We start from the raw sequence: 14851 nt of genomic DNA, 5'->3' as shown, positions 1-14851 counted from the left end.
GAGAATTGCATGATGTAGCTAGCGGACCTATTCTCATGAAACAAAAATGTGTTTGTTGCATTGACTCAATTCAAGCCTCCAAAATAGGAAGAGGAAACGGGTGGAGGGACGAGGGATGGGGACGGGGACGGGGACGGGGACGGGGGGGGGGCTTCAAGACAAATCATCTCCCTGTGTGGTCTTTGTCTTATAAGGCCCATAAACTCTCCAAGATAAACACTTCAGATTGTGGTATGTCACCTGGGGCCCATATTCTACAGGATGGTAATACTGAGCTGTTCTAGTGGAAACGGGCGAGAAATGCAGAAATGCCAGACGTGTTATTTTATTGCATTCCAACAGAGTTTTGTCAATGACAATTGGTGTTATTCATGATTAAATATTTCAAATCAATATCACTAGATTACGGAAGAGGCTACACTGAGTATAAAATGTTTTTTTTTTTCATTCTTAATTAATTAATTAATGACTTCCCTAGTTAAATGAAGGTTACATTTAAAAAAATATATATATATATTTTTTTCCATAAAAAAACTCCTAAAATATAATTTTTCAAACCAGTAGACCTATAACCTGTATTAATCATGAAATTCTTATTTGTGAACTTCCAATGAATGTAGACTGCCTTTCCTACAACCCTATTCCACACATAATCATACCCTCATCTGGTCTAAAGGTGACATGACATGCCTACAGTATGTGAGGTGACAAGACAGTCTCATACAGTATGTGAGGTGACAAGACAGTCTCATACAGTATGTGAGGTGACAAGACAGTCTCATACAGTATGTGAGGTGACAAGACAGTCTCATACAGTATGTGAGGTGACAAGACAGTCTCATACAGTATGTGAGGTGACAAGACAGTCTCATACAGTATGTATGCACACATTATATATAGAGTTTTTTCTACTGTATTATTGACTGTATGTTTGTTTTACTCCATGTGTATCTCTGTGTTGTTGTTCGTGTCGCACTGCTTTGCTTTATCTTGGCCAGGTCGCAGTTGTAAATGAGAACTTGTTCTCAGCTAGCCTACTTGGTTAAATAAAATGTGAAATACAAAAATAAATAAATACAAATGTACTAGGCCTTTTACCACATCGTTAGGTGGTTTATGCAAAAACAGTCTACAGTACTCACAATACACAATAAATAATAGGCTATAGATTCCTATAGACTATTACAGGAATTATGCGCCGTTGGAGCTCGGGGCGCTTAAGTATTTCACTGTACACTGAAACTACATCTGCGACCCTGAGTACGTGACTAAACAAACATCGAATCTACAGTAGCGAGATGCGGAAAATCACCAACCATGTATTTGATTGGATCAACCTTTAGCCTCCAATACGATGTAAACCTCCAAAATCAATAAAACAATGTGTTTATAAAAACGACCCATTTTACAACTCTGTCAGACACTAGATATAACCTACTATTTATACGTGACTGTTCTTATAGCAGGTCATTGAGACGCCTGCCCCCTGCCTGTAGACAGCTGACTGACTCAGGATACGGTTTTATTTTGATTTTTTTTACTATTAGTTCGTCACTTCCGTTACAGCTTTGAGTTTTTCCCCCCCCCCCCTCCGAGTAAAGATGGCGACGGCGCAGCTAACGGACGATGAGCTTTTCTCTGAGTTAAAGAGCTTTGGATTCACTCCAGGCCCGGTCTCCGAGAATACGAGACCGGTTTATTTGAAAAAACTAAAGAAACTACGTGAGGAACAACAACAGAAAGGAGGAACCAGAGCGGGGAAAAACCGAAACAGCGGCAGTATCAACAACAACAGTAGTAGCGGTGGTAACGGCAGCTACACAGCGGCGGGAGCTTCGGGATGCGGAGCCAGGCCAGCTAGCCGTGACGTCACGCCCCGGAGCCCCGGTGGTCGACCGGTCCTGAACGAAAAGCGAACTGGTGGAGCGGGGAAGTTCGTATTGGGTTTTAGTTCGGACGAATCGGACGTAGAGGACCCGAAGAAAAAACGAGGAGCGAACCACAGCGGTAGGAGAGACCGAGGTTCCGCGTATCAACAACAACCGATCAGGCCTACAACGGGAGCTGCTACCGCCACTCGGAAGAGCCTGGGAGTCGCTGTGAGTACCAGCAGTAACAACTCCTCTCCCGCCGGGCTGCTGGAGGGGAGGAGAAGCGGACCCGGTTCTCTCAGTTGGGTGGACCGGGGAAAATCGAGCCTCGAGGTCTCGCGGGCCGCGGAAGTGAAGTGTTACGACGAAGAGCCCGAAGAAGACGACGATTTTCAAGGGGAGACGGAGAGAGACAGTCGGTCTCTGAATGGGAACAGGGCGTCTTACTCACTGAACGCCAGTAGTAAGAAAGTCGGTGATTACTCAGATTCGGAGGAAGAGGAAGAAGGGGGGATAATATCTGGGCAGGACCGTCAACGAGACCGGCGCTTACAGCAACACTACTCCAGACGGAGTCACTCCTCCAAGCCGTCGCCCTACAGAAGTGCCAGGGGGTCAGAGAGCGGACAGGAAACGACTGGCGGCATGGCAATCAGGCTAAACGACACGCCTGGCGCTAGTAGGAGTCGACTAGACATGATGGGAGGCCGGGGGGAGGAGGAAGAGGAGGAGGAAGAGGGAAAGAAACGAGGCCCCGGCGAATCGTCCCTGAGCGGGAGCTTGCTGCGACGCCATTGCCCCAGGGGGACCATCTACGTGTCGGCTTTGATGGGGGAGAGCGACCGCGGCAGCCCCGGGGAAAGCAGCGGCAACAATTCCCCGTCCTCCGCCTACAACAAAAACCACATCGACAGCGGGGATGGCGCCACCAGCAGCAGCAGCAGCCGATTCAGCATCGGCCTGAGACCGCGATTCTCCAACTACAACAGTCTATCCGCTACTTACCGACCCAACCATTCAAATCATAGCGGTCCCAACCATGCCTACAGCCAGTCGAGTCTCAAGCAGAAGCACACGGTACCGGAGGATGAGCTGCTCCAGCAATTCAAGCGGGAGGAGGTTGGGTCGTCCACCGGTGGTTGGGGGTTCAGTGCCCACTACCTGTCCATGTTCTTGCTCATGGCCGCCTGCCTGTTCTTCCTCCTGCTCGGCCTCATGTATCTCCGGATGAGGGGGTCTGGAGCCTCTGAGGTCGATGTTGTCGGTAAGTATCCAGCCCAGTAAACTGTAACTTCCTAAACATAGCTAGCTAGTAGTGTTTTGTCTCTCAATCCAATCCATCATTCTGTGGTTAGGTTTACTGTTCAATTGTAGCATTATTTAAAGCTTCAGTTTGCTTCCAAATTGCAGTATAATATCAATATTTAAAACTGATTGATAACCAGCCCAGGTATTTTGTGATATTAGTGACTGACTGGCTGGATACTGCTTTATACATAGGATTATTAGTGACTGGCTGTCTAGATACTGCTTTACACATAGGATTATTAGTGACTGACTGTCTAGATACTGCTTTACACATAGGATTATTAGTGACTGGCTGTCTAGATACTGCTTTATACATAGGGTTATTAGTGACTGGCTGTCTAGATACTGCTTTATACATAGGATTATTAGTGACTGGCTGTCTAGATACTGCTTTATACATAGGATTATTAGTGACTGGCTGTCTAGATACTGCTTTACACAGGATTATTAGTGACTGACTGTCTAGATACTGCTTTATACATAGGATTATTAGTGACTGACTGTCTAGATACTGCTTTATACATAGGGTTATTAGTGACTGGCTGTCTAGATACTGCTTTACACATAGGATTATTAGTGAATGGCTGTCTAGATACTGCTTTACACATAGGATTATTAGTGACTGACTGTCTAGATACTGCTTTATACATAGGGTTATTAGTGACTGGCTGTCTAGATACTGCTTTACACATAGGATTATTAGTGACTGGCTGTCTAGATAATGCTTTACACATAGGATTATTAGTGACTGGCTGTCTAGATACTGCTTCATACATCGGATGGCCAGACTTTTTTTTTGCCTTGTGCAATGGACATTGTAATATGAAAACAATCTAACAGAAGTTTTGAATTGCTACTCACATATTTTGAAATTGATACATTTTTAATTCAGCGAGGAGACAATAAGAAGATATGTAAAAACATAGACACTCCAGAAATGATTTCCCAAAGATAACAAACACTACAGTACATTATGTGTTTGTTTGTTTGTTGTTGTATTCTGCACAGAGTCACTCGTTGTCTGACATCAAAATCAGTTATTTGCCTCTTAGCAGAAAATCGCTGCAGGGAACCTAAACGTTTAGGCCTAAAAAAAACAATGATTTCACAGGACTCATTTGGTGTGTAAAGAAGCGGGCTTAGCAGTTGTTGTGTTGCGCCCCCCCCTTAGCCATTCACACCTTCAGAGACAGGAAGTCCTACATCATCACTCTACATAGAGGGACACTTCTTCTTTATGGAGGGCACAGCAGACATTTTATCATGTCAGCATAGACAGCTACCTCCATCTGTCTGCATAGACAGCTACCTCCATCTGTCAGCATAGACAGCTACCTCCATCTGTCAGCATAGACAGCTACCTCCATCTGTCAGCATAGACAGCTACCTCCATCTGTCAGCATAGACAGCTACCTCCATCTGTCAGCATAGACAGCTACCTCCATCTGTCAGCATAGACAGCTACCTCCATCTGTCAGCATAGACAGCTACCTCTATCTGTCAGCATAGACAGCTACCTCCATCTGTCAGCATAGACAGCTACCTCCATCTGTCAGCATAGACAGCTACCTCCATCTGTCAGCATAGACAGCTACCTCCATCTGTCAGCATAGACAGCTACCTCCATCTGTCAGCATAGACAGCTACCTCCATCTGTCAGCATAGACAGCTACCTCCATCTGTCAGCATAGACAGCTACCTCCATCTGTCAGCATAGACGGCTACCTCCATCTGTCAGCATAGACGGCTACCTCACTCTGTCAGCATAGACGGCTACCTCCATCCGTCAGCATAGACAGCTACCTCCATCTGTCAGCATAGACAGCTACCTCCATCTGTCAGCATAGACAGCTACCTCCATCTGTCAGCATAGACAGCTACCTCCATCTGTCAGCATAGACAGCAACCTCCATCTGTCAGCATAGACAGCTACCTCCATCTGTCAGCATAGACAGCTACCTCCATCTGTCAGCATAGACAGCTACCTCCATCTGTCAGCATAGACAGCTACCTCCATCCGTTGGCTTCCGTAGCGAACTATCGGCCTACTAGCCCGTTCAACCCCACTGTGTGTGTTTCAGAGTATGCTCATAGAAATGACTCAATTAAAGCCTTTTAATACAGATACTGTAGTATTTACAGTGAGCTATTAAACCTATAGACCTAAGCAAATGACTAGCATTAGCCAAATCAGCAGGTAAGATGCCTATGCCTCTTATGCTACCTCACAACTGCACCAGTGAGTGAGTGCTGTCAAAGCCACAAAACACATGAAATATTCAATGATCCCATTCAGCAGCATTTTACAGTGCAGTTAGTTTCTCAGTACATGCATATATATGTACCCCCCAACCATTGTGTATTTTAGACAAATTCGTGCCTACAGGTTTTCATTCATTATAATGAAACTGTTCACTACCAGCTCTCTGTATAGGAAGCATTTCATGTGGGGAGGGCAAGTGAGGAAGTGTTGAATAATGGGCGGTGTCTGAGACAGACAGTGGTGGTGTTAGGTCACAGCAGAGACTGGGGTAGGCCGGGGGGGGAGAGGAGACTGGGGCAGGCCGGGGGGGAGAGGAGACTGGGGCAGGCCGGGGGGGGAGAGGAGACTGGGGCAGGCCGGGGGGGGAGAGGAGACTGGGGCAGGCCGGGGGGAGAGGAGACTGGGGCAGGCCGGGGGGGGGGGGGGGAGACTGGGGCAGGCCGGGGGGGGGGGGAGGAGACTGGGGCAGGCCGGGGGGGGGGGGAGGAGACTGGGGCAGGCCGGGGGGGAGAAGAAACCGGAGACTGGGGCAGGCCGGGGGGAGATGAGACTGGGGCAGACCGGGTGGGGAGAGGAGACCGGAGACTGGGGCAGGCCGGGGGGAGAGGGAATCGGGTGCCAGCGGCAGGTAGCCTAGCGGTTAAGAGCATTGGGCCAGAAAGCGAAAGGTCGCTGGTTCGAATCCCCAAGCCAACTAGGTGGAAAAATCTGTCTCTGCCCTTGAGCAAGTCATTTAACCCTAATTGCTCCTGTAAGTCTCTCTGGATAAGAGAATCAGCTAAATGACTCACTACTGTAAGTCTCTCTGGATAAGAGAGTCTGTTAAATGACTCACTACTGTAAGTCTCTCTGGATAAGAGCGCCTGTTAAATTACTCACTACTGTAAGTCTCTCTGGATAAGAGAATCAGCTAAATGACTCACTACTGTAAGTCTCTCTGGATAAGAGAATCAGCTAAATGACTCACTACTGTAAGTCTCTCTGGATAAGAGCGTCTGTTAAATGACTCAAATGTTTGTAAAATGTACATTTGAGATGCAGATGAGGAGCAGAGCAGGAAGTACAGAGTGACCAGTGATATCCCCTGTCTAGGACACACACACCCCAACCACACTTACTGCTCTGTTAGTAGGTGCAGCAGGCGGTAGACACTAGCTAGGTTCCTCCAGCTCCCTCTGTCCCTGTTGGATTAGACACTAGCTAGGTTGCTCCAGCTCCTGTTCCTGTTGGATTAGACACTAGCTAGGTTGCTCCAGTTCCCTCTGTCCCTGTTGGATTAGACACTAGCTAGGTTCCTCCAGCTCCCTCTGTCCCTGTTGGATTAGACACTAGCTAGGTTCCTCCAGCTCCCTCTGTTCCTGTTGGATTAGACACTAGCTAGGTTCCTCCAGCTCCTGTCCCTGTTGGATTTAGACACTAGCTAGGTTCCTCCAGCTCCCTCTGTCCCTGTTGGATTAGACACTAGCTAGGTTGCTCCAGCTCCTGTCCCTGTTGGATGAGACACTAGCTAGGTTCCTCCAGCTCCTGTCCCTGTTGGATTTAGACACTAGCTAGGTTGCTCCAGCTCCCTCTGTCCCTGTTGGATTAGACACTAGCTAGGTTCTTCCAGCTCCTGTTCCTGTTGGATTAGACACTAGCTAGGTTGTTCCAGCTCCCTCTGTCCCTGTTGGATTAGACACTAGCTAGGTTGCTCCAGCTCCTGTTCCTGTTGGATTAGACACTAGCTAGGTTGTTCCAGCTCCCTCTGTCCCTGTTGGATTAGACACTAGCTAGGTTGTTCCAGCTCCCTCTGTTCCTGTTGGATTAGACACTAGCTAGGTTGTTCCAGCTCCCTCTGTCCCTGTTGGATTAGACACTAGCTAGGTTGCTCCAGCTCCTGTTCCTGTTGTATTAGACACTAGCTAGGTTCCTCCAGCTCCTGTTCCTGTTGGATTAGACACTAGCTAGGTTCCTCCAGCTCCCTCTGTCCCTGTTGGATGAGACACTAGCTAGGTTCCTCCAGCTCCTGTACCTGTTGGATGAGACACTAGCTAGGTTCCTCCAGCTCCCTCTGTCCCTGTTGGATGAGACACTAGCTAGGTTCCTCCAGCTCCTGTTCCTTTTGGATTAGACACTAGCTAGGTTGTTTCAGCTCCTGTCCCTATTGGATTAGACACTAGCTAGATTGTTTCAGCTCCCTCTGGTCCTGTTGGATTAGACACTAGCTAGGTTCCTCCAGCTCCCTCTGTCCCTGTTGGATTAGACACTAGCTAGGTTCCTCCAGCTCCCTCTGGTCCTGTTGGATTAGACACTAGCTAGGTTCCTCCAGCTCCCTCTGTCCCTGTTGGATGAGACACTAGCTAGGTTCCTCCAGCTCCTGTACCTGTTGGATGAGACACTAGCTAGGTTCCTCCAGCTCCTTCTGTCTGGTCCTGTTGGATTTAGACATTAGCTAGGTTCCTCCAGCTCCCTCTGTCCCTGTTGGATTAGACACTAGCTAGGTTCCTCCAGCTCCTGTCCCTGTCAGATGAGACACTAGCTAGGTTCCTCCAGCTCCTGTACCTGTTGGATGAGACACTAGCTAGGCTGATAAATAGAAGCTCTTCACTTCGGCAGACCGGATCAGGCTGCTGCTGGTAGTCGGCTGATGACTGTATTGTAAAGCCATGCAAATCATCCACAGAGTGAAGGGCACTGCCCAGCAAATAGATATAAAAACAATGCACATTGCGAAATGGTGTTTAAACTGCAGACGCCCAGAGCTCTCAGTTGACCCCATTTGAAATGAAATGGGTCGAACTCATGCATGAATCATATGAATTTGGTATGAGTCATATAGGGCCCTGTTCTCCAAGTAGTGCGCTACGGTAGGGAATAGAGGGCCGTTATGGACAGACCCCATTGGCTACCGTCTGTAACGTTGTTAATGTGTTAATCGTAGATGGTATTAATGTAACACCCACTACTTTAATGAATGTTTTAAGATAATAGGTCTGTGGCTGTGTGCCGAGCATACAGCTCATCCTCTGTGTGTGTGTGTACACAATGCTCACACTCACTAGCTCACCACAGCCCTGCTAATGTTGGTCTGCATTCAGCCTCGTGTTCAGACAGTGACTCACGTGTGACACAACCGTCTGCTCTCTCCTCAACCTTCACTGTGATGTCTGCTCTTCTCTCTCCTCAACCCTCACTGTGACCGTCTTCTCTCTCTCCTCAACCCTCGCTGTGATCGTCTGCTCTTCTCTCTCTCCTCAATCCTCACTGTGATGTCTGCTCTTCTCTCTCCTCAACCCTCACTGTTGACCGTCTGCTCTTCTCTCTCCTCAACCCTCACTGTTGACCTTCTGCTCTTTTCTCTCCTCAACCTCACTGTTGACTGTCTGCCCTTCTCTCTCCTCAACCCTCACTGTGATGTCTGCTCTTCTCTCACCTCAACCCTCACTGTTGACCGTCTGCTCTTCTCTCTCCTCAACCCTCACTGTTGACCGTCTGCTCTTCTCTCTCCTCAACCCTCACTGTTGACCGTCTGCCCTTCTCTCTCCTCAACCCTCACTGTGATGTCTGCTCTTCTCTCTCCTCAACCCTCACTGTTGACCGTCTGCCCTTCTCTCTCCTCAAACCTCACTGTGATGTCTGCTCTTCTCTCTCTCCTCAACCCTCACTGTGATGTCTCCTCTTCTCGCTCCTCAACCCTCACTGTGATGTCTCCTCTTCTCTCGCTCCTCAACCCTCGCTGTTGACTGTCTGCTCTTCTCTCTCCTCAATCCTCACTGTTGACCGTCTGCTCTCCACTCTTCTCTCTCCTCAACTCTCGCTGCGATGGTCTGCTCTTCTCTCTCTCCTCAACCCTCACTGTTGACCGTCTGCACTTCTCTCTCTCCCCAGCCCTCACTGTTGACCGTCTGCTCTTCCCTCTCCTCAATCCTCACTGTTGACCGTCTGCTCTTCACTCTCCTCAACCCTCACTGTTGACCGTCCGCCCTTCTCTCTCCTCAACCCTCACTGTGTTTCAAATGTTGGATGAAAGGGGCGTGGTTGGATGAAAGGGGCGTGGTTGGACGAAAGGGGCGTGGTTGGATGAAAGGGGCGTGGTTGGATGAAAGGGGCGTGGTTGGATGATAATGTCTGTATTTTTGTTCTTTCCTCAGTTAAGAACCACCCGTTTGGCAGCGAGTTTGACAGTTCTTATGTAAGTATATTTTCTTATAATTTTGGCCCTAGTCTAAAGGCCGAGTTTGTGTCGCAGTCTAGCAATCAGGACCGAACATGAACATCTGCAGACCGCCCACTGCATTCTGGGCCCTTACAAAACGGTGCCCCCTCCCACTACACGGTCGCCCCCTCCCACTACACGCCTCCCACTACACAGCCCCCCCCCCCCCTCCTACTACACGGTCCCCCCCTCCTACTACACAGTCCCCCCCTCCTACTACACAGTCCCCCCCTCGCACTACACGGTCCCCCCCTCGCACTACACGGTCCCCCCCTCGCACTACACGATCCCCTTATCCCACTGCACGATCCCCCCCCCCTCCCACTACACGGCCCCCCCTCCCACTACACGGTCCCCCCTCCCACTACACGGTCCCCCCCCCTCCCACTACACGGTCCCCCCCCCTCCCACTACACGGTCCCTCCCACTACACGGCCCCCCCCCCCCCTCCCACTACACGGCCCCCCCCCCCCTCCCACTACACGGTCCCCCCCCCTCCCACTACACGGTCCCCCCCCTCCCACTACACGGTCCCCCCCTCCCACTGCACGATACCCCCCTCCCACTACACGGTCCCCCCCTCCCACTACACGGTCCCCCCCCTCCCACTACTACACGGTCCCCCCCCTCCCACTACACGGCGCTCCCTCCCATTACACGGTCCCCCCCTCCCACTACACGGCGCTCCCTCCCATTACACGGCCCCCCTCTCCCACTACACGGCCCCCCCTCCCACTACACGGTCCCCCCCCCTCCCACTACACGGCGCTCCCTCCCATTACACGGTCCCCCTCCTCCCACTACACGGTCCACCCCACCTCCCACTACACGGCCCCCCCCCCTCCCACTACACTGGCACACACTGTCCTTCCCCCCTGCCTGCGGGAGCATTGCTTTCCCCCTAGTTATTTTAACCTTACGGCGAGGGTAATCACTACCCGGTAGGGCCACGCAAGAGTCGGACTGGCGACACTAGCTAGCGGCTCCCCAACCCGTTAAAGAGTCGGGTTGGCGACACTAGCTAGCGACTCCCCAACCCGTTAAAGAGTCGGGCTGGCGACACTAGCTAGCGACTCCCCAACCCGTTAAAGAGTCGGGCTGGCGACACCAGCTAGCGACTCCCCAACCCGTTAAAGAGTCGGGCTGGCGACACCAGCTAGCGACTCCCCAACCCGTTAAAGTTGAAAGAAACCGCACACAGCTCATACGTAAAGCTTATTAAAGATCAGTGATATTATCAAGAGCTGTGTCCTGTTTCCTTATTCCGTCATCTTGTTCAACTGTTACCAGGCACCTGCAAAAAAAAGATTGCTCAGATGTGCGAGTGCCTCTTTTTGTTGTTGAATTTCCAACCCATAAAAGTAAACAGAACTGTGGGAAAGCGGTGCTCGGCTGGCTGGGGTCGAAGGACCCTGTGTTCCCGGTGCCCCCCTAGCCTAGCTCTCGTTAGCAGCCTCCTTCTGTGTTTTCTCTTTTTCGGTCGGTTTGCATCTAATGTTGGTGCATTAGCGCCACCTGCTGTGCTGGAGTGTGGGCCAGAGGCGGAGCTAGTAGCCTCAGCGTTTTAATAAGTGAGGCGTAGTGGGGTGTGTCGTGTAGTAACTGCGGTCTGCAGGGAGACATTATCGATTCGGTTTTGGCGTTGGCGTGGAAGAAGAGGTCTCGTCCACCAGCCACGTTGGCAGGTGGGTCAGGACTTCACAGTGCAAACAATAGAAATAGTCAAATATGTCATTTTATTGGTAAATAAAGCTGCAGTAGCACTCGGGTCAAATTGACTTGAAAGTCAGACTTTTGTTCTCGTATTTCTTGTCTGTTTTTCCATTTTTATTTTGTTTCCAAGCTTAGGTTGTTTTTTTCTATGTTTTGAGTTTCAAGACGGCGGCTGCTCGTCAGACTCTCTGTCTCCCTGGCAACAAACACGAGGTTACCGCGGTAACCTCACACCCTTTAAAAAGGGGCAGGTTACATATCATATTTTAGTAAAGTCACAAAATATTTCATGAAATTAAGCAACACTCTGATTAGTAATATATATATATATATATATTTTTAATGAACTTTAAAGCTTACCCGGGGTTTTTTTTTTTTGTGTAATTTTGGCGGAAAATCTGAGTGGCTGGTAGATATATATATTTTAATGAACTTTAAAGCTACCTGGGGTTTTTTTGTGTAATTTTGGCTGGTAGATATATATATTTTTAATCTACCTGCCACAGAGACTGGTTGACCAAAACGTTTGTTTGAGGCCCTACTAGCAAATACAGTGATATTGTTTATTTGTATTTAATCAAACCTTTTTATTTAACTAGACAAGTCAGTTCAGAATACATTCTTATTTATAATGACGGCCTCCCAAAAGACAACAGGCCCTCCTCCCTCCTACGAGGGGCAGGGATTATATTGAAACGTAAAGGACTGAAAGATGTATAGATTATATATAGTCGTCTACATGAAACAATATATTTTATTCTGCCACACATGAGCATTTACCTGAAGAACATTTAATTATCTCTGGTACTTTTAAATTAATTAAATATGCGTTTTAGCGCTACATGTTGTATTGACAGACGTCTGTTATACTGAAACTAAAATATTGACTTGATGTTTTCTGGATTTCAGGACAAGACGGAGAAGGACACCATTCTGAAACTCCTCCTCAACCTTCACGACCACCTGGCTCATATTGCTGGTATGTTTTAAGAAAGGATCTGAAGAGGACTGGCCTCCTCTCAGAGCCCGGTTCCTCTCTCTAGGTTTATAATCTCCACCTGGTACAGCCAGAAGGGGACTGGCCTCCTCTCAGAGCCTGGTTCCTCTCTAGGTTTCTAATCTCCACCTGGTACAGCCAGAAGGGGACTGGCCTCCTCTCAGAGCCTGGTTCCTCTAGGTTTATAATCTCCACCTGCTACAGCCAGAAGAGGACTGGCCACCCCACATAGCCTGGTTCCTCTCTAGGTTTATAATCTCCACCTGGTACAGCCAGAAGAGGACTGGCCACCCCACATAGCCTGGTTCCTCTCTAGGTTTATAATCTCCACCTGGTACAGCCAGAAGAGGACTGGCCACCCCTCAGAGCCTGGTTCCTCTCACTAGGTTTCTAATCTCCACCTGGTACAGCCAGAAGATGACAGGCCACCCCTCAGCCTGGTTCCTCTCTAGGTTTCTTCCTAGGTTTTGGCCTTTCTAGGGAGTTTTTCCTAGCCACCGTGCTTCTACACCTGCATTGCTTGCTGTTTGGGGTTTTAGGCTGGGTTTCTGTACAGCACTTTGAGATATCAGCTGATGTACGAAGGGCTTTATAAATACATATGATTGAGACTCTTCCATCCTATAGCCATGGCTGTGTGCTCTGCTTAATTAGCTAGAATGTGTTGTTTTCACCTCCGACCTCTGACCTCAGGGTGTATACACAGTGTTCAAAACTCTTTCCATGACCGACCGACCAGGTGAAAGTGATCCCTTATTAGATCCACTTCAATCTGTTCTAGATGAAAGGGAGGAGACGGGTTAAAGAAGGATCTTTAGGCTTTGAGACAGTTGAGACATGGATTGTGAATAGGCCCCCGGTTTGTGTCAAGAACTGCAACGCTGCTGTGTTTTTCCACGTTTTCCCGTGTGTATCAAGAATGATCCACCACCCAAAGGACATCCTGCCAACTTGACACAAATGTTTTATTTTATCTTTATTTAACGAGGCAAGTCAGTTTAAGAAACTAATTATTATTTTCAATGACGGCCTAGGAACAGTGGGTTAACTGGTCTAGGAACAGTGGGTTAACTGGTCTAGGAACAGTGGGTTAACTGGTCTAGGAACAGTGGGTTAACTGGTCTAGGAACAGTGGGTTAACTGGTCTAGGAACAGTGGGTTAACTGGTCTAGGAACAGTGGGTTAACTGGTCTAGGAACAGTGGGTTAACGGGCCTAGGAACAGTGGGTTAACTGGTCTAGGAACAGTGGGTTAACTGGTCTAGGAACAGTGGGTTAACTGGTCTAGGAACAGTGGGGTTAACTGGTCTAGGAACAGTGGGTTAACTGGTCTAGGAACAGTGGGTTAACTGGTCTAGGAACAGTGGGTTAACTGGTCTAGGAACAGTGGGTTCAGGGGGCAGAACCACATTTTTTTTACCTTGGGGATTCGATCTAGCAACCTTTCAGTTACTAGTCCAACGCTCTAACCACTAGGCTACCCTGCCTCTAACCGCTAGGCCACCTGCCTCTAACCGCTAGGCTACCCTGCCTCTAACCGCTAGGCCACCTGCCTCTAACCACTAGGCTACCCTGCCTCTAACCGCTAGGCCACCTGCCTCTAACCGCTAGGCCACCTGCCTCTAACCACTAGGCTACCCTGCCTCTAACCGCTAGGCCACCTGCCTCTAACCGCTAGGCCACCTGCCTCTAACCGCTAGGCCACCTGCCTCTAACCACTAGGCCACCCTGCCTCTAACCGCTAGGCCACCTGCCTCTAACCGCTAGGCCACCTGCCTCTAACCGCTAGGCCACCTGCCTCTAACCACTAGGCTACCCTGCCTCTAACCGCTAGGCCACCTGCCTCTAACCGCTAGGCTACCCTGCCTCTAACCAATAGGCCACCTGCCTCTAACCACTAGGCCACCTGCCTCTAACCGCTAGGCCACCTGCCTCTAACCGCTAGGCCACCTGCCTCTAACCGCTAGGCTACCCTGCCTCTAACCAATAGGCCACCTGCCTCTAACCGCTAGGCCACCTGCCTCTAACCACTAGGCCACCTGCCTCTAACCGCTAGGCCACCTGCCTCTAACCGCTAGGCCACCTGCCTCTAACCACTAGGCTACCTGCCTCTAACCACTAGGCTACCCCGCCTCTAACCACTAGGCTACCTGCCTCTAACCACTAGGCTACCCTGCCTCTAACCGCTAGGCCACCTGCCTCTAACCGCTAGGCTACCCTGCCTCTAACCGCTAGGCCACCTGCCTCTAACCACTAGGCTACCCTGCCTCTAACCGCTAGGCCACCTGCCTCTAACCGCTAGGCCACCTGCCTCTAACCACTAGGCTACCCTGCCTCTAACCGCTAGGCCACCTGCCTCTAACCGCTAGGCCACCTGCCTCTAACCGCTAGGCCACCTGCCTCTAACCACTAGGCTACCCTGCCTCTAACCGCTAGGCCACCTGCCTCTAACCGCTAGGCCACCTGCCTCTAACCGCTAGGCCACCTGCCTCTAACCACTAGGCT

At 49.7% G+C, this 14851-nt stretch overlaps 2 protein-coding genes across 2 annotated transcripts in view; one reads left to right on the top strand and one right to left on the bottom strand.

Annotated features, from left to right (window-relative positions):
• The window catches only part of LOC139392874 (beta-2-microglobulin-like), a 613933-nt gene that overhangs the window by 170262 nt on the left and 428820 nt on the right, over positions 1-14851 (bottom strand). The gene's annotated exons all lie outside the window — the stretch shown is intronic.
• The window catches only part of LOC139392985 (inner nuclear membrane protein Man1-like), a 15219-nt gene continuing 1967 nt past the window's right edge, over positions 1600-14851 (top strand). Inside the window, exons 1-3 of the mRNA XM_071141292.1 lie at positions 1600-3135; positions 9573-9613; positions 12260-12329. Of these exons, the coding sequence (XP_070997393.1) occupies positions 1602-3135; positions 9573-9613; positions 12260-12329 (1645 nt within the window). The 5' untranslated portion in view covers positions 1600-1601. The remainder of the gene's footprint in view (positions 3136-9572; positions 9614-12259; positions 12330-14851) is intronic.

The sequence above is a fragment of the Oncorhynchus clarkii genome, chromosome 33, assembly GCF_045791955.1.
Source record: "Oncorhynchus clarkii lewisi isolate Uvic-CL-2024 chromosome 33, UVic_Ocla_1.0, whole genome shotgun sequence".
In the NCBI taxonomy this organism is placed as follows: Eukaryota; Metazoa; Chordata; class Actinopteri; order Salmoniformes; family Salmonidae; genus Oncorhynchus; species Oncorhynchus clarkii.
The sequence above is the reverse complement of the archived record's forward strand: the minus strand, read 5'-3'. Positions and strand labels throughout refer to the sequence as shown.